Source organism: Mytilus edulis, chromosome 5, assembly GCF_963676685.1.
Source record: "Mytilus edulis chromosome 5, xbMytEdul2.2, whole genome shotgun sequence".
Lineage (NCBI taxonomy): Eukaryota > Metazoa > Mollusca > Bivalvia > Mytilida > Mytilidae > Mytilus > Mytilus edulis.
The window spans coordinates 12,510,306-12,531,119 of NC_092348.1; the positions used below are offsets into that span (position 1 = coordinate 12,510,306).

General features: G+C 32.7%; 2 protein-coding genes across 7 annotated transcripts in view; both read left to right on the plus strand.

The window, feature by feature from the left end:
• The window catches only part of LOC139522987 (uncharacterized), a 43,115-nt gene extending 42,262 nt beyond the window's left edge, over positions 1–853 (plus strand). The window contains exon 7 of the mRNA XM_071316685.1: positions 288–853. Coding sequence (XP_071172786.1) covers positions 288–367 — 80 coding nt within the window. The 3' untranslated portion in view covers positions 368–853. The remainder of the gene's footprint in view (positions 1–287) is intronic.
• Positions 854–2,254: 1,401 nt separating this feature from the next.
• Positions 2,255–20,814, plus strand: part of LOC139522988 (uncharacterized) — a 44,612-nt gene continuing 26,052 nt past the window's right edge. For 3 of the 6 annotated variants that reach the window (XM_071316691.1, XM_071316692.1, XM_071316690.1), the window contains exons 1-2: positions 2,255–2,389; positions 18,777–20,052. In XM_071316691.1, coding sequence (XP_071172792.1) covers positions 18,855–20,052 — 1,198 coding nt within the window. In that variant the 5' untranslated portion in view covers positions 2,255–2,389; positions 18,777–18,854. Of the gene's footprint in view, positions 2,390–12,971; positions 13,040–13,805; positions 14,102–18,776; positions 20,053–20,814 lie in introns of those variants that run through there. The other 3 variants (XM_071316688.1, XM_071316686.1, XM_071316687.1) reach the window with 2 other exon arrangements.

Sequence of the window (20,814 nt, forward strand, 5' to 3'; positions counted from 1 at the left end):
AATAAACTATCCAGGTCTTAAATTGCTAAAATGGAAATAAAAAAGAGAAGTGTGTGTCAAATTAAATAGTTTTCTCCTGATAAGCAAATCTGAATGGCTGACTTGTAATTGAAATATTATGGATCAACAACACCATGAATCCCTCCCCACAAAACAAAAAATATAACAGCTTGAGATGAGAACAAGAAGGGTAGCTAGTTTCAACTTTATATACGTTTGGAATGTGAATCAATATTTGAGGATAACTTTCTGATTTATGTTTAATGAAATAATATTATCTTTTTTAGGGACGCCAGTTGGTCCAGGACTTGGACATTTAATCAGATCAATGAGGACTGCAATAGATGATGATTCTGTTATGTATTGACAGATAATGAATTTAATCACATTAAGGGGATGATAACCATTGAATTTTTTTCATCAACTTTGGTAGACGTACATCCAAGTTTCCGTCTCGGTCCTGCATACCAAACTGACAAGTAGTGCATCAATCGCGTGGTAAATTGACCACTATTTATTATGAGTGATGGTAATGCTAACAAATGGATACTGTACAGCTTCACTGACTTTGTCAATATGTAATGCGCCCTTAAATTGTGTATGATTGCGAAATGATAGTGCATTTGTACATGATGTAGACTTAATATTCATTGATTTTGTGTTGGGGAATAAGATACTCTGTACAATTCAGCTGATCTGTTGAGACAACATAATTGATAGCATGTTGTTATTGTTTGTTACTTTCTATTATGTACTATCAAATTCAACTTTCCTTTCTCATGTTGTTATTGTTTGTATCACTTTAACTTAATTTTGAAATATCAAAATGTGAAAATAAATTTAATATTTAATCCTTTAAAAGTGTTTAAAAAGGGGAGCGTATCGATATATTTAATATCAAATGGCTAAATGAAAAAAAATATAAACAATCACAACACAATCACAACGTTTTCATACAACAGTGGCTCACATAATCATTTTGATTCTGATTCAAACATGTCCTTTAGATTTAATGAACTTTATAAACAGAATATTTATCTTCTACAAGATAGTCACAATTATGAACCAAAAGACTACTGTACAAGGCCACTGTAAATGTATTGGGGCAGAGTCAAAAGCTGTATTATGTGAGGATTGAACCTTTTTTACTATTTTTAGTCGGTTGGCAATAAATGTTTTCATAAAGACTATCAAAATGATACCTAGCATAAAGCTCTTTGTGAAAGTTTTGACACATAATAATAACAAAACTGCCTTTTTGTCTTACCAAGACTGCAGATAAAATGAAGTGTCCTCTGACTGTTTCGGTCTAAATTTTTCATATCTTGCTTTAAATTACGAATGTCCATCTATACTGAGCGACTTAGAATCTATAGTGTACAATAATTAAATAAAAATTATATGAAAGAATGGAATGACAGCGCTTTAATTTTGACTAAGAAATGTCCTTTTTTTTAACCTTAATACATTTCATATTTTTCTAAATAGGTTTTCAGTTACTTTTTTTTATCTATATATATCTATCAAATTGTCAGATATTTTTCCGTATGCAGTGACCTTAACTTTACAACCTTTCGTTAGAACTTAGACCACCGCATAGCGCAAGTGCGATGGGAAAACAAATATTTTTACTGAGAGTACACGTCAATGGGGAAATAAAAATGAGACATCAAGATTAACCAGAAGAAATGTACTGGAAACATAGTCTGCAACAACACACACGCTTCAGGAATATATACGATAAGCAAAGCTACACAAGTTGTGAGAATTTATCAAAGAACTATCATTAGTTAACAAACAGTTTTTCTCAGGCTGATATCCTGTTGAAATTAATTAAAAGAAATTAAACTCTTTAATTGAGAAGATAAAACAGCCCAAGTTGCAAAACAGTCAAAAGTGGAAGGTGTAAGTACTTGTGGATACTTGTACAAGAGCATAAATTTGAGTCGAAAAATCTATCAGAAAAAAATTTACTGCCAGATTTTTATCGAAAAGTGAAAGCCGATTGCACCTTTTTATGTTCAGGTGTGTTTGAGTTCACTGTTTTGTTTTCCAGATGTATAAAGCAAGATTAATTGATGCATCATTTCACTTTATAATCTATTATTCTTACGCATTTATACTTTTGTGGTTTCAAAATAACTTTTTCTCAGCATACTCAAATTAGAAAATTATGTACTAAATCAATTGAGAATTACTGGATGCAAAGATAACAAAGTTTTCCCTAAAACTAATTTTGATATTGATAAATAGAATAGAAGAAAATGAAAGTATTCAGGTACACCTGTAGGTGTGTTCGACTTAATGACTGAGCATGGTTTTGATTGGATTCTGTAATAAGTTTAGCAAAATATGTAAACAATAACTATAGGACAAAACGGACAAACAAGTGAGTAATATTTAAACGAAATGATTAATTAAGGGCATACGATACAGTTACAGGGGAGGTAATGACGTTGCTAACGTAAAATGTTATTTTCGCGACGTCAAACTGTGACATATCGGGAAAAGATGCATTTTTCGACTGATTTTTATCATTCAAACTGATTTAATTTGAAAACGAGTTCATGGACCCCTATTTTTCAAAACGGTAATTTGTTTCATTTTGCAGGGAGATTATGTGACCCAAATTTTATAAAACTGTAAATAGAGGATTTTTTTTAATTTTGATAAACATGCAGCAAAATATGACGTTTTTTCCTCAATTCATGAACATTTGATAAATATGAGTTATTTCTGAATTAAAAAATGCATATTTTTTTAGGATACTTTTAAAATACAGAAATTAACGATTATTTAACAAAAAACAATTTGTGTTTATCTTTTATAACAAAAAAGTTATGTCTTTCTTTCGAAAAAGAAATTACGGCCACAAATCTGAATTTTGAGCAAATATACAAAATTTCGACCTCATTTTACTCAAAAAGTAGCACATGAAGGTATATTTTTTATTACATATTTGATTTAATCAGGTAAAACATAGCCTATATGCAAATTTTCATGAACTTGTAAATACAGGATCAAAACTGTATCGTATGCCCTTATCAAACATAAAATTTCCTGGAAACAAATGTGTTTTGAGTTGCACAAAAGCGATGATAAAAATTGTCATTATAGTAAACTGGGATTCCTCGTGGACCTTGGTTACATTATGTGTATAAACTTTGTAAAATGGCATGGTTCGGCCTTGTTATATCCATTTACCAAGCTGTTTTTCCATATCAATTCGCTTTGTAATAATATGATAATGTTTTTCCCCGTCAAATTGTACCATAGAAAAGTTGTTTTTTCAAGGCAAAAAATATGGAAAATTTATGAAAAAAAATGGCATTTACTAGAACAGTATAGACTAATTCTTTCATTATTTTTTTTTTGTATATGGTCCGGGATCACCATTGTCGTCCCTTGATTTTCAAATACAGTTCCTAGTGTTGACAGTGGGTTACTTGCCATTAATTTTTATACCCCTTCCTAATTTATTTCTCCATGTTTAATACCTCAAATTGCAAGTAGGGGGGGTGAAATTACACTGTAAAAAAAATTGGGTCCAGAAATTTAAAGGAAAGTAGTGATTTGGTACAGCTGAAAAAGGTTTAAAATTAGCACTTCGGAAGCTGTCAAAAGATTTCAACAGTTCAAGACGCCCTAAACATAAAATTGTCCATATTTTGAGTTAGAGACAATGAATTTTCTATAATTTTGATATAATTTGTCCCAAAAGTAGTACAACACACTGTAAAAGTTTCTTTGAGAAAGCGCAGGTGGGATTTTTTTTATTTCATTTATGTTCTAAAAGAAATGCACTACGAAATAGTTGTCGTCTCGGACCATATAATAGAGAGATTTTTGCATTTATGTTTTGTCATCACGCATCTATGTTATATTGGATATATTATTTCAACTGATTGATTACTCAAAATCAGAGTATTTATTTTACGTGTAGTTCTACCTTTATGAGTACGTGATAACGTCTCACTTCTGTATGGTATATCTCATTGGTCAAGATTACTCAAAATCAGAGTATTTATTTTACGTGTAGTTCTACCTTTATGAGTACGTGATAACGTCTCACTTCTGTATGGTATATCTCATTGGTCAATTTTCGTTCAATGTACTATTGGAGGCAATCTATTGTTCTCTTCATTATGAAATATTTTAAATAGTCTTGATACGTGTAGAGCCTTGTTGTGATATTTCTCTCTATGAGGTTAGTTATCTTTATATGTAGAACTGACTACTAACACAGACTTATCAGTGTTTAGGATATTATATCTATTTTTTGCACTAATATAAATATGTTCAATATTTGGAAATATGATTGAAAAATATAACGATAATTCAAATGATTTTCATTAGTTGTTAGCTCATCTTTTGTCAAAGAACCATGCGAGCTTTTTTCGTCACTAGGTGTCTGTCTTTCGTCCATCATCCGTCGTTCGTCGTCCGTCATCTGTCGTCGTCCTTCTTCCCTCTACTGTAACTTTACACTTCTCAATGTAATAAGACGTAACAACACTCGTCCCTGGGGTAACTATTATTTTTGATATTTCATATGAACCTTCCTTAATAAAATTGTCGTCGACTTTTTGTACAAGTCATTACGCATGATTTACGATTTGCACCATGGATGTTTGTAGTGCTTTTTTGTTTGCATAAACCATAGTAGATAGAAAAACAACAAAGAACAAAAACAATCAGCAGAGCATATTAAGTTTATTTTACTTAAGGAATGACTGTAATATTTTTTCTGTCTATGAAGAAATAACATAAAAAAATGTGGGGCACACTGAATAACGCGCGTAGCTGGTTATTTAACAGTGTGTACCACATTTTTTATGTTATTTCGAATAGACAGAAAAAATATTACAGTCATTTCTTATAATTTAATTCTATTTTAAACCGTAGAAACCATGAAAAAACGTTGATGACGTCGCGGGCACATGACTAAATTATGTCTATCGGCTGATAACAAAATAACGTCAGCCAATCAGAAGACGCGTTACATCAAAAATTAAATTATAATGTTATTAAACAAATTATATCCTTGTATAAGGATTTTTACCCATTTTTAGACAGGCATTTTTTGCGGAACAAGTAATAGATAAGTAGTAACTGCACTGAAGTAGCAAACAATTATTAAATGTACAAGATCTACAAATACATGTTATAAGTCAGTCAGATCGTCAGTCAACTCCTTATAACGACGAGCTACTGCCTATGAATAACGATGTTAACCTATTTTGTGTGATTTTTGGTAAAATGAAGAAATTAGACTCAAGATTAAAATTGTAAAACCTTCCAATGATCAGCTATCTGAGATCAACACACAAATAAACATGACCAGTTCTGTCAGTCTACTCCTTATCCTGAGTTAATGCCCTTACATTAGAGTTTCCTTCCCATATTTGTTCATACTCATATTACATTAACATGTTCTCGTCCTGAACATGCATCTCTCTTTTTTTAGAGGAAAAAAATACAGAAATAGAAAAACTTTATTTATTCAAAAGAATGATTAGTAGATCAAGATAAAAAAAAAAAACCTTCTCAACATGACTTAAATTTTCTGTCGTTTTATCGTACAAAATAACCCGAAGAAGATCTTCACTTTTGGTTATGTATTCTGTGGAAAAAACAGTAAATGGAGTAAGAGAGAAACTGTTGGTAGCTACAGTAATCAGCAATACAAATTCTACAAATAAGTGAAAGTCAAAATCGTCAGTAATCTCCTTATAAGAGTTACTGTCTTATAATGGCTTGTTGTTTTAAAATATGATACTTGATATAATCTGTTCTGTATAGAAAGGAAACATTATCAGTAACCAGTTAGCACTCCTTTATAACAGTCTCCTTTATAACATTTCAACAAACATCGTGACGCAGTTGACATGCCGTAATGCAGTAGACAAAACCGACCCCTTCACAGATGACTTATGTAATCAATTTCCGTCTACAATATGTCTGTTGTCTTTTACCTCATTTTCGTAGTCCAGCGACTGCTTGATTTTTATACGCCCGTCAAAATTTTGACGGGACGTATTATGGTATACAAATGTCCTGTGTCCGTCCGTCCGTCTGTCTGTCAGTCCGTCTGTCTGTCCGGCGTAAACATGTCGCACCGTAACTGGAGAACGACTTATCTAAATTTCATGAAACTTAATATAATTGTTTTTTATGATGGTCAAATGATCTGTATACTTTTTGGTGAAGATTTAAACTTTTTGAGTTACGGCACTTTGTAACTAAAACAGGGGTGTGTTTTTTTTTCACATGTCGCACCGTATCTCAAAAACGATTCTTTATTATTGCTTAAAACTTTACACACTTCTTATTAATATTAATCTTAATATCTGTATACTTTTTGGTGATGATTCAAAATTTCATTTTTGAGTTATTGAGTATTTTGTAAAAAAGGGGGAGGGTTTTTTACATGTCGCTCCGTATCTCAAAAACGATTTATGATTATTGCTTAAAACTTTACACACTTCTTTGTTATATTAATCTAAAGATCTGTATACTTTTTGGTGATGATTCAAAATTTCATTTTTGAGTTATTGAGTATTTTGTAAAAAAAAAAAGGGGGAAGGGGGTTTTACATGTCGTGCCGTATCTCAAAAACGATTTATGATTATTGCTTAAAACTTTACACACTTCTTTGTTATATTAATCTAAAGATCTGTATACTTTTTGGTTTGATTCAAAATTTTATTTTAGTGATATTTGTAAAAAAAAAAAACAGGGTGGGGGGGGGGGGGGGGGGGGGGGGGGGGGTTCACATGTCCCACCGTGTCTAAAAAGCAATAAATGGTAATTGCTTAAAACTTTCTCCGAAACTATTTATAATTATTGCATAAAACTTCCATACAAGACGTCGGGCGTATCATGCGCTCATGGCGCAGCTGTTTATTTTTTTTTATTAAAAATCGGAGGATATGCCATGATTGCCAATCAGACAACTCTCCGCTAGAGACCGAATGACATAAAAATTTACAACTACAGGTCACCGTACAGCATTTAACAATAGGCAAGATCCATACCGCATTGTCAGCTATAAAAGGCCCCGAAATTACAAACGACTAACACCCTCGTTTATGTACAAAACAAACAAACAACAAATATGATATACAGCAACAAACAGGCTTCTGGCTTAGGAAAGGCACATACATAATGCGGTGGAGTTAATCATGTTTGCTGCGCGCGAAATCCAGCCCTAACCTAGGACAGTGGTAGATCAGTACAACATTAGGACAGGCTATACACTTTAATAGGATCATCTGACTTTGACCTCATTCTCATGGTTCATTGGTCAATTTAACGATTTCATGGTTTGACCTGGGTTTTTTGTTTTATACGACTGCTATAATCAATAGGCCAGCTACATTTGGTGCATGGAATACTTGCAAGAGGAACAGGTCTGTCAGACTTGTATTATCTTACCGTGACCTCATTTAGACATTTACATAGATTATTGGTAATGTTGATTTATATAAATATGAAACTTGTAGTTGAACTTTATCTTTAGGATTATTAACATAAAATCAATCATGGTTACTAGTATAACAGGCAAGACATTACAGGTTGAAATCGAATGTATTAACGAATAAAAAAAAATTAATGCCCCCCCCCCCCCCCCTTCTCCCTCTATGACAACATTCGGCTAAATCCCATATCATTAGAAAGCATTACTTCAATAGTATCTCTTTCACACTGTCGTCAAACATTCGTAATTTCTGTCAAATCACGAAGAAAGGTCAAGTAGGGATATTTATTTAATTTACAAGACGTCAACATTTTTGCATATTATGTCTTCTAAATAATAAAACTCTGAATATTGAATATGAAAATCATTTAGAACAGAGTCGGAGACTATTGGTCAATTGTTTAACGGACTTATGAAATAAAATAGATTACGTATTTTTTTATAAATAGTGGCCCTTTTCCAGAAATTCCAGTGAAAATGACAATAATGAGCGAAAACCCAAATATTTGTCTGTTATTCAATTGCTGATCACCATAAAACCTTATAACATATTACATTTAGTGCAGTCTGATTAAACCAACCCCCACTATCCAACTTTAGAAAATGTCTATAAATTAATGCTAGGTATGAATGAGAGACTTACAACTATCGAAAAGGGAATGTCACAAGTTAATCAAATGAACAGAACTTTGACAAATTTATTATCAAAATTCACAGAAATGAACTCAAAAGTTGCAGAAGCTGAATGTCAAATTAAAAATTTTAAAAGTAAATGTGATAGCAACGATGGAAAAATGTCCCAATTAAAACATGATCACACTGAACTAAATAAAGAAGTTAAAAATATGAAAAAAAATCAAACTGATGCTAATAATAACCTACAGGGAATAAGCGACTTCATGGACGATTTCAAGGTAAATCACGAAAACAATGTTAAAGATGTAAGATCGGTTAAATCATCCATTAGTAAAGTAGCAAATGACCTTGCAGATAACACTATGGAGCTGAGAAATGAAATTAAAACAGTCGTCAATAACGCAAAACAAGAAAATGAAAATCTACAGAGCACCGTTATTGACCTTCAATGCAGATCAATGAAGAATAACTTGGTGTTTACTGGTTTGACGGAAACTGAAGGAGAAAACACTGAAGAAGTTATCAGAGATTTCATACAGCAATTCCTACATGTAACACACAGGATAGAATTCGGCAATGTCCACAGATTTGGATATGGCGCCAAACCAGGTAGACGCGGACGCCCTAGACCGATTGTGGCAAGATTTCTATATTACAAAGATCTGGCACGATCGCTTTCAAATACGTACAGGCTTAAAGGAAAACCGTTTGGTGTAAATCAACAGTTTCCTGACATAATTGAACAAGCATGCAAAAGCCTATACCCAATTATGAAACAGAAACGCCAAGAAGGACACACTGTTAAGTTAGTAAGAGACATTTTGTATGTGGATGGTGAAATGTACAACGACCAAATTTCGGAAATTGAACCCACTGACAGTCTTACATCTCAAATGCGCACACCGGACCACCATCAAGACCGGAAACGACGCCGACGCATATCTTCGACTCCTAACCCATACAGTTAGGATTCCAATGGAGATTCTAAAAAAGTTAACAGTTCATTAGACTAAAATATATTGTCGCTCAATTGTTGTGGGATTATGAACAGAATGCAATATCCCGAATTTATAGAACTTATTAAATGTTATGACTGTATCTGCTTGACAGAAACAAAAACTGATGATTTTGATAATGTTGATATACCAGGTTATACTTTTAAATTGAAAAATAGGAAAACTAAATCAAAAGTCAAATCAGGTGGTATTGCATTTGGATATAAAAATTAATTAGAAAATTATGTGCAAACAAATAGAATCCGAGAGTAATTTAGTATTTTGGGTTAAAATTTCAGCCAATTATTTAAAAACAGAACAAGATGTTATGATTGGTACAGTGTACATACCACCCGAAAATTCTACTTATAAGGTACCAGATTCAATAAATATAATTGAACAAGAATTTCTAAAATTTTCAGCCAACCATGAGTCTATTTTGCTTACTGGTGATTTTAACAGCAGAACTGCTTCCAATTTAGACTTCTATGAAATAACAAATACCAATCATGACACATCGGATAATTTTAATATTGATTTTTCAAACAATTTACACAAGTTTCATATGCTACGTATTAGAAATAGTTGCGACAAGACAAAAAACCACTTTGGAAATCTACTTTTAGAAATGTGCAGAAATAACAATCTGTTTATTTTAAACGGAAGGGTTGATGGCGATAAAGAAGGTTTATTTACTTGTCGCCAGTCTAGTGTGGTTGACTATTTTATTTGTACATACAATTTGTTATCATGTGTTGTAAATGTGTCTGTACTTGATTTTTCTGCTCTTTTTTCCGATGTTCATTCGCCTCTGAACTGTAAGCTAGTCTTCAACTCGATTGATAACATCGTCGATTGCGATGACATTTTAATAAACGATTTGGCATGTCATGAAAGAAAAGGCTTCAAAAAGTGGGATTGTGAAAAAGAAGCCGAATTTTTGAAAAATATCGATAGAAATAAAATCGATCAATTAAATAATGATTTAACTATGCTGAATACCAGTATACTGGCTCAAGAAAATATTAATAAAATAGTTGAATCTGTAAATGGTTTAATGCTGGATTCAGCCGAAAAGGTGTTTGGATCTTTTACTTATAAACGACATGAAAAGAAATGTCGAAAAAAAGTTATTAAACCTTGGTTTGACCAAATATGTTGGGAAAAAAGGCGGTGCTTTCGAATATCAAAAAGAAGATATAAATACAATAAAACATGTTTAAAAAGAGAGGAGATGAAGAATACAGAACGTGAATGAACATTTCTATTAACAAGCATAAAAAAGCCATGAGAAAAAAGATGAATGTTTTAAAAAATAGTAATTCTAAAGAATTTTGGAAGATATTGAACTCGTATAAAGAAAAAAAAGGAATAATATTCCTGTTGATATACTTTTTGAATTTTTCAAAAATTTAAATTCGTCAGATTCTGACGCTGGTGAAGAAATTATTATAGATGAGAATAACAAACTTAATTCACTATTAAACAGTCCTATTACGGAAAATGAAATTTTTAAATGCATCAAAAATCTTAAGAATGGCAAAGCTTGTGACGATGACTTCGTCATTAATGAATAAATTAAGAGCACCACTCAGATTTTCATGCCAATCTATGTAAAACTGTTCAATATTGTATTTGATACTGGAAAAGTGCCTGAACTTTGGCTTGTTGGTAATGTTATACCTTTTTATAAAAACAAAGGTGACCAGTCAGATCCACAAAACTACAGACCAATAACTATATTAAGCTGTATGGGTAAACTTTTAACGTCAATTTTGAATTTAAGACTGAGTAACTTTTTGGAAGAATATTTGTTGTTAAATGAAAACCAGTTTGGTTTCAGAAAGGGCTATTCCACTATAGACAGTATATTTACTCTGCATATTTTATTTGAATTACTGAGACAAAAAAGGAAAAAACTTTTTTGTGCTTTTATTGATTTTGCTAAAGCTTTCGATACAGTTTGGAGATCTGGTCTTTGGTCAAAACTCATTTTACATACAGTGAATGGGAAGATGTATAACACTATATTTAATATGCATAAAAATGTGAAATCACGAATTTTTAGTGATGGGGAATATTCAGACTACTTCCATGTAATGTAGGTGTAAGACAGGGAGAAAATTTATCTCCCATACTTTTTTCTATTTATTTAAATGATTTAGAAAGCTTTTTTCAGAACAAAAATGTAAATGGTTTGAAATCTTTATCAGATCAAATAGAGAACGAACTAAGTATGTATTTAAAACTGTTTGTTGTATTGTACGCAGACGACACTGTACTTATGTCAGAAACACAAGCAGATCTACAAAAACAATTAAACGCTTTAAAAGAATATTGTGATACATGGAAATTAAAAGTCAATGTCCCTAAAAGCTAAATAGTAATTTTTTCTAAAGGTAGACCACTACAAAATGTTAGTTTTAAATATGCTGATTTTGAGTTAGATATTGTAGAAGAATTTACATATCTTGGTGTATTATTTTCTAGAACAGGAAGTTTCACAAAAGCAAAAAAGGCACAGGCTGATAAAGCAACAAGGGCTATGTACGATATTCTTAAAAAAGGGAGATTACATAATTTGAATATTAAATGTCAACTAGAATTATTTGACAAAGTAGTTAAGCCTATATTATTATACGGGTGTGAAGTCTGGGGAATGGGTAACACCTCTGTTATAGAACGTGTTCATCTAAAATTTTGTAAATTACTGCTTATTATAAATCTTAAAAAATCAACGCCTGATTATATGATATATGGGGAACTTGGCCGATTCCCACTGGATATTTTTATTAAATTACGTACTATTAATTATTGGGAAAAGCTTGTAACTGGGGAAAATAAGAAACTTTCTGTTATTCTATACAATCTTGTTACTGGTAGTTATAATGGAAATACAGCTTGGTGTAAGAATGTAAAATCTGTGCTTGATAATTGTGGGCTATCAAATATATGGAACACTAAATATTTTATAAGTAAAAACTGGTTGTATGATACTGTTAAATTAAGATTAACTGACCAGTTCAGACAGACATGGTATGCTACTGTACAGAATTCTCCAAAAGCTCTAAATTATAAATTATTCAAAAATAGTATAAATTTCGAAACCTACTTTGATATTTTAGATGACAAAAATATTGCTTCTTTTTGTAGATTTAGAACGTTGAACACAAAAATTCCTATCGAAATTGGTAGATGGCAAAACATTCAGAGAGAAAATCGTATTTGTACTTTGTGCAATGCCGGTGACATTGGCGACGAGTTCCATTATATTTTAGAATGCTCGGCAATAGACGATAGTAGACAACTGCTACTAAAGCATCATTTTATAAACAGACCAAATATTTTAAAATTTCAAGGTCTAATGAATAGTAGCAACCCGTCTGAACTAAACAATCTGTGCAAGTTTATAAGAATTATTATTAAATGCCTAGAATCTCCTGGGTAATCACTTTATGTCTCTATTTTTACATTTGTATTTAAAATTTATACTATGTTAATTTATTTGTATATGTCTCTGTACCATTGTACTTTGGTTTATGAGAATAAAGATATATATATACTTGCGTTTGTACCCACAAATGTACCCACAAAGTGGATAGTGGGGGTTGGTTTAATCAGACTGCATTTAGTGTAAAGCAAGTTTTTGACATCGTCAAATTACTGCAATCACGCTTCTTGCTAATTACACGGCCTACCATAACAACCAATACAGTTGCCTAAATAAAACCATCTGAAAAACGATAGCTTTTAGCTGTTCTGTGTAAACATATTTTAATCTGCATACTTGGTATTTAACAAAATAAATATATACGTAATAGAAGTATAGCTCATTACAAAGTTATTTTTACAGAATAAATGAATGAATATACAATAGATGAATGGGAAGTACAAACACAAATTGGCGATTGTAACGTTTGCTGCTCATGTGAGTTTGAAAGAAACTTCTTGTGATAGATCAATAATATTAACTATAAAGTTGCACAACTATCAGTAAATATCGGGTTATGACTATTTCTAGGCCCTGTTCCATAGTCCTGTGACTTTGAATTAACTATCAATTTTCAAAGTTACGTTTTCTCCTCAACCGTTACGTTTTCTCCTCAACAGTTACGATTTCTCCTCAACAGCTACGTTTTCTCTTCAACAGTTAAGTTTTCTCTCCAACAGTTACGTTTTCTCCTCAACAGTTATGTTTTCTCTTAACAGCTACGTTTTCTCCTCAACAGTTACGTTTACTCCTCATGCAACAGTAACGTTTTCTCCTCAACAGTAACGTTTTCTCCTCAACAGTTATGTTTTCTCTTAACAGCTACGTTTTCTCCTCAACAGTTACGTTTACTCCTCATGCAACAGTAACGTTTTCTCCTCAACAGTAACGTTTTCTCCTCAACAGTTATGTTTTCTCTTAACAGCTACGTTTTCTCCTCAACAGTTACGTTTACTCCTCATGCAACAGTAACGTTTTCTCCTCAACAGTAACGTTTTCTCCTCAACAGTTATGTTTTCTCTCCAACAGTTAAGTTTTCTCTTCAACAGTTTTTTTTCTCTTCAACAGCTACGTTTACTCTTCAACAGTTACGTTTTCTCTTCAATAGCTACGTTTTCTCCTCAACAGTTACTTTTCTTCTCAACAGTTACGTTTTCTCTTCAACAGTAACGTTTTCTCTTCAACAGCTACGTTTTCTCCTCAACATTTACATATTGGTGACGTCACGAAGGTCTAATGGCTGCCTAAAAATTTCCCGATCATTCAATGCAGGATTATTATCTATTTCCGTTGATCACAGGACTTTTAAAGTGTTGAAATTACTTTCTAAAGCATCTCCTAACATTGTTCGAAGTAATTTGTTATTACTGGACACTCTTATAGTGTATTCTACATTTGAGACGAGTTGCAGTGGTCCGTTGTGGATGTTGTTTTTTAGGAAAACTCGATTCGTGATTTACGATGGATTTTACTGTTTGATAGACTTCAAAATGTATAACGGTATGATCAATTTTACTATTTGTTATCAATATTAACATTTTTATCGTAACAAAACACAAACAACTGACAATATTTATAAATCAAAACCATGTTCATCACGTCATATCAGAAAGCCCGCTAAAACAACGTTAACGTTTTCCTGAACTGTTTGGACATTTAATAATGGAAGTATACATTGATGGAGCATGCAAGAATAATGGCAAGCCATTGGCAAAGGCAAGTTATGGTATATTTTGGGAACCAAATAACATCAAAAATATAAATGGTCCAGTTCCTGAATCTTACAAGCAAACAAACGGGGGAACTGTATGCTGCCGTAAAATGATTTAATTTGAATTAAATATCAAATTTCAAAGTAACGTTTTCTCCTCAACAGTTAAGTTTTCTCTTCAACAGTTACGTTTTCTCCTCAACAGTTACGTTTTCTCCTCAACAATTACGTTTTCTCTTCAACAGCTACGTTTTCTCTTTAACAGCTACGTTTTCTCCTAAACAGTTACGTTTTCTCTCTAACAGTAACGTTTTCAAACAGCTACATTTTCTCATCAACAGTTACGATTTCTCTTCGACAGTTATGTTTTGTCTTCAAACAGCTACGTTTTCTCCTCAACAGTTACGTTTTCTCTTCAACAGCTACGTTTTCTCTCCAACAATTACTTTTTATCCTCAACAGTTACGTTTTATCCTAAAAAGCTACGTTTTCTCTTCAACAACTACGTTTCTCTTCAACAGTTACGCTATCTCTCCAACAGTTATGTTTTCTCTTTAACAGCTACGTTTTCTCCTCAACCGTTACGTTTTCTCCTCAACCGTTACGTTTTCTCCTCAACCGTTACGTTTTCTCCTCAACCGTTACGTTTTCTCGTCAACAGTTACGTTTTCTCCTCAACAGTTACGCCTACTCCTTAACAGCTACGTTTTCTCCTCAACAGTTACGTTTTCTCCTCAACAGTTACGTTCAACAGTTACGTTTTCTCCTCAACAGTTACGTTGAACAGTTACGATTTCTCCTCAACAGTTACGTTTTCTCCTTAACAGTTAAGTTTTCTCTCAAATAGTTACGTTTTCTCTCCAATAGGTACGTTTTCTCTACAACAGTTACGTTTTCTTATCAACATTTACGTTTCTTCTTTAACAGCTACATTTTCTCCTCAACAGTTATGTTTTCTAATAAACAGTTTAGTTACGTTTTCTCCTCAACAGTTACGTTTTCTTTCCAACAGCTACGTTTTCTCCTCAACAGTTACGTTTTCTCCTCAACAGTTACGATTTCTCCTCAACAGTTACGTTTTCTCTCCAACAGCTACGTTTTCTCCTCAACAACTACGTTTTCTCCTCAACAGTTACGTTTTCTCTCCAACAGTTACGTTTTCTCTTCAACAGTTACGTTTTCTCTACAACTTTCCTCAACAGTAATGTTTTCTCTCCAACAGTTACGTTTTCTTTACAACAGTTATGTTTTCTCTTTAACAGCTACGTTTTCTTCTCAACCGTTACGTTTTCTCCTAAACCGTTGCGTTTTCTCCTCAACAGTTACGCTTACTCCTTAACAGCTACGTTTTCTCCTCAACAGTTACGTTTTCTCCTCAACAGTTACGTTCAACAGTTACGTTTTCTCAACAGCTACGTTTTCTCCTTAACAGTTAAGTTTTCTCTCCAACAGTTACGTTTTCTCTCCAACAGGTACGTTTTCTCTACAACAGTTACGTTTTCTTATCAACATTTACGTTTCTTCTTTAACAGCTACATTTTCTCCTCAACAGATATGTTTTCTAATAAACAGTTTAGTTACGTTTTCTCCTCAACAGTTACGTTTTCTTTCCAACAGCTACGTTTTTTCCTCAACAGTTACGTTTTCTCCTCAACAGTTCTGATTTCTCCTCAACAGTTACGTTTTCTCTTCAACAGTTACGTTTTCTCCTCAACATTTACGGTTTTTCGTCGACAGTTAAGTTTTCTCCTCAACAGCTACGTTTTCTCCTCAACAGTTACTTTTTCTTCTCAACAGTTACGTTTTCTTTTCAACAGTAACGTTTTGTCCTAAACAATTACGTTTCCTCTCCAACAGCTACGTTTCCTCTTTAACAGCTACGTTTTCTCCTAAACAGTTACGTTTTCTCTCCAACAGTTATGTTTTCTCTACTACAGTTAATTTTTCTCTCCAACAGTTACGTTTTCTCCTCAACAGCTACGTTTTCTCCTAAACAGTTACGTTTTTTAACAGTTACGTTTTCTCTTCTACAGCTACGTTGTCTCTCCAACAGCTACGTTTTCTCATCAACAGCTACGTTTTCTCCTAAACAGTTACGTTTTCTCTCCAACAGTTACGTTTTCTCTTCTACAGTTACGTTTTCTCGTCAACTTTCCTCAACAGTAATGTTTTCTCTCCAACAGTTACGTTTTCTCTCCAACAGTTATGTTTTCTCTTTAACAGCTACGTTTTCTCCTCAAAAGTTACGTTTTCTCGTCAACAGTTACGTTTTCTCCTCAACAGTTACGTTTTCTTATCAACATTTACGTTTCTTCTTTAACAGCTACATTTTCTCGTCAACAGTTATATTTTCTAATAAACAGTTTAGTTACGTTTCCTCCTCAGCAGTTACGTTTTCTTTCCAACAGCTACGTTTTCTCCTCAACAGTTACGTTTTCTCCTCAACAGTTACGATTTCTCCTCAACAGTTACGTTTTCTCTTCATCAGTTACGTTTTCTCCTCAACAGTTACGTTTTCTCCTCAACAGTTACGATTTCTCCTCAACAGTTACGTTTTCTCTTCATCAGTTACGTTTTCTCCTCAACAGTTACGTTTTCTCCTCAACTGAATATTCAATTTAGTCTATGGATTCACTAAGTAAAACTAAATATGGAGTATTCCACAGAATATCCATCCTCTACAAGGTGCAAATCTTTCGTAAAGGATACTATTTCATTTGCTTTGGTACGATATTTCATTGTTGTCTAATATCAATAGGAACTATTCTCACTGTGCTTAAACGGCTGTGGGTAACTTAAGTTACCCACAGCCCAAGATGGCGGACTCTAAACTCGTTGATATTTAAATCATACAAAATGTACCTTTTACGACGTTTTTCATGCAGAATGTAAATATTTATAGGATTATTGAATAAAGAAATGACTAACAATTACAATAAATTTGTTAATATAGAGTTCACTAAAGCGCAAGGTCAACTTTAAAAAATGCATAAGATGTCCGTAACTTTTTGATCGAAACTAAGCAGACTGTCCGTAACTTTATTTTTAGATGTGGGTAACTTTTGATTTAAAATTTTAAGAATTATAATTTCAACAATTAGAAGACAACTAACATCATATTTGTAACCTTCGCGGCGGTTTATACTACTCATTCACCACCAAATGTGATTTTATTAACGCATCATACTTACACCACAGACGTTGTATGTGGGGTTTGTGGTACTCCATCCTGGTTATGGTTTGAACTTTTATTTACTGATGTGCGTCTTATCGACGTTTTTCGCTTGTCAGACCAAGGCTTTTCCATACTCTTTAATGTTTTGAGTTTAATTATATGTTTGCGGTTTACCTTCACCTCTGTTTCTTTCTATGTGTATTTTGATGAATACTCTTTGACGCGGCTCGGTATTTATACATCCCACCAGTTAGATATAGTGTTATGATTTTTTGAATATGTTTCCTAGTATGTTTTTTTTTTCTCTCTTTGTATGTTATCAGGGGTTGTTAGACTATTAAATTACCCTGTTGTCCTACGTAGTTATTTATATTTGTATATACTATGTCGAATTGTTACACTATGTTGACTGCTCTTTTCCTTTTATTGTCACTGACTTTTACCTATTGTGTCTTTTAGTTTTATTCAGTTTAATGAGATTTAATGCAACTTGCATACAAATGAAATATGCAGCTAGCTGTAAAACTAAATTTATTCATTTATACAAAATGTCATTTTTTAAAGTTTTCCCATTTACTGTAAATCTTGGCCAGGGTGCCTCAATATCATTATGCGCAACGTCCAAGTATGTGTAGTCTACTTGTTCAAAAATAAAAACGAACAATGATGTTTCAACAGTTTATCTGCTATGATCGGAAACAACCCTCCGAACTAGGCGATTCGGGTACCCCGACGTTATACAAAATGAGACCCGAGTTTTGCGGATTTTTCGTGATTTTTTTCATATTTTTCCCAATTTTGTCTTCCATCGATACAATGAATTATATCATACTAGACATCTACTTCGTTTTCTGAATATGTATTCGATGCAATCTCTATCATAAGTTTAAACATTACATCCGCGTATGTCGATTCTTTGAAAGTTACGGACATCTCTATTGGTATGATGAAAAAAGTTACGGACAAGTTGTTTTGAAGTTACGGACAGCCTAAGTGTTTTTTAAAATCGTGCTGTGATCGTTTATTTTGTAGAATTTTATCACCTTTTCAGTTTAGGGGTTTACCTAAACGATTAATATAACTTTTAAATTCAGTTGTTTAATTGATACATTCGTGGTATTGTTATTCTATAGAAGAAAAGTATCTAACCGACGCAAGGCGGCTCCATCTTGGGCTGTGGGTAACTTAAGTTACCCACAGCCGTTTAAGCACAGTGATTCTTAAGTGAATATCGTTTAAACAAAAATGATGTGTGTAGCAATTAACTAAAATTATTTACATTTTTTCAGATCTACAATGGATACTAAATACAAGCAACAAATCACATAACCACATGATAACTGACTTCGATAAATAATTTGACAACTATGGCAGAATGTGTTGACTCATCAAATATTTTAACTTGTCCAATTTGTCTAGAAAGATATACAAAACCGAAGTATCTGCCATGCCTACATACCTTCTGTGAAGATTGTATTTTAACGTACATCGTCTCAGTATTTAAGAAGTCAGAAAAGAAGGTCAATATTGAGTGTCCAGTCTGCCGAACAACAGTAACATTGCCAAAAGAAGGATGCACACCACGCGAATGGGTTGGTCAGTTTCCAGGAAATTTTCTCATAGTTGGTTTATTAGAAAAAGAAAAACCGCAAAAGCTATGCATGTCATGTGAGAGACTTGATATTGTATCACAGGCCATTTTCATCTGCAATGACTGTTCGGATACTCTGTGCGATATATGTCAAAAATATCATAGTTCAAACAAATCAACCTCTAATCATGAAATCAAAAATATATTTACGCTACCAGAAAAAGAAAAAGTACATAAAACATTCCAAAATATCTGTTCTGACCATTCTAAGAAACTAAAGTTATTCTGTAACGATCATAATGTACCATGTTGTACACTTTGTGTATCTTTATGTCATAGAAAGTGTGACAGTGTTGTCACTTTTGAAGAAGCAGTGAAAACTTTTAGTACTGATTTTAAACTGGATAAAATCAAAACTTATATAAGAGATGTTTCGAATGATTGTGACAATCTTACATCTCACTATGTAGAATGTTTACAAAGCAATGACAGACAATATGAAAAAGAACATAAGGGGATTGAAGAAACGTGTGATTACATTATTTCAAAAGTGAAAGCAACTGAAAAATTAAAGAAAGATGAACTTACAAAAATGTATGATGAAAAACAGCATATTCTAAAACATAGGTTAGAAACATGTCAAGTTTTAACAACTGTTGTGTCAGACAAACTAACTGAAATAAGCCATGAAAAGGGATCTGAAATTCAGAGACTGATTATGGCGTATACTATAGAAGATGAGATAAAGCAGCATAAACAAATCTTGAAAACTTACAGAGAGGATGAACATAAACTTGTGATCCATGTTGAAAAGGTATTGCCAAAAGATATTGACATGTTTATGAACAGTCTATGTGAATTATCTTGGGGTAGTAATGTGGAATCACCTACACTATTACCACCTAAGAGCAGTCCTGGTTTCAATCTTGAGCGTGATATTTCTTTCAGTAAATCCGTCAACGATTCTGGAATCGGTAAGTAGTTTAAATTTAGTACAGAAAGATATAAAATACAAGTATACTTAGTCTGCATATACATTCTCTTACTTAAATTGTCTCAACCAAATGTTATGAAACTTATACACAATGCTTATTACCACATAATTCAAAATAAGTTCTAAACCGGGCGGCTTCACTTTTACCTTTTTTTTAGTTGTTTCCCTTCAATAACATAAAAATTGCTAAGAAAATCGTTTCAGTTGTCTTACTTTAGCTTACCTGAACAAATTTAAAATGTAATTAAACTTAAACATAATGCTTATTTATTAAAAACTACAGATTAAGTTTGAATTTTGGTGGTGTCCCTTTTATCGTTTTAGAGTTATGCCCCTTTATATATGGATAAATTGGTTTTTTTTTCTTCTGTTCTCTAACTTTAGTTTGCCTCAACCAAATGTTTTGAAACTTAAACACAATTCTTGATACCACATACCACAACTTAATTTGGAATTTTGTTGGGTGATTTTTACTGTTCAAGAGTAATGCCCCTTTACAAAATGAAAAACAAATGCTGAAGTTTTCGTTTTCTTACTTTATTTAGTTCGCTGTGACCAAATGCAATGAAACTTTAACACAATGCTTTTTACAACATAACATATATCAAGTTTTGAATTTAGAGGCATCACTTATACCGTTCTAAAGTACTGCCCCATTACAACTGAAAAAAAAAACATTCGCTAACTCAAGTTTGCCTCAATCAAACAAAATGCTTATTACCACAAAACTCAAATCAGGAAC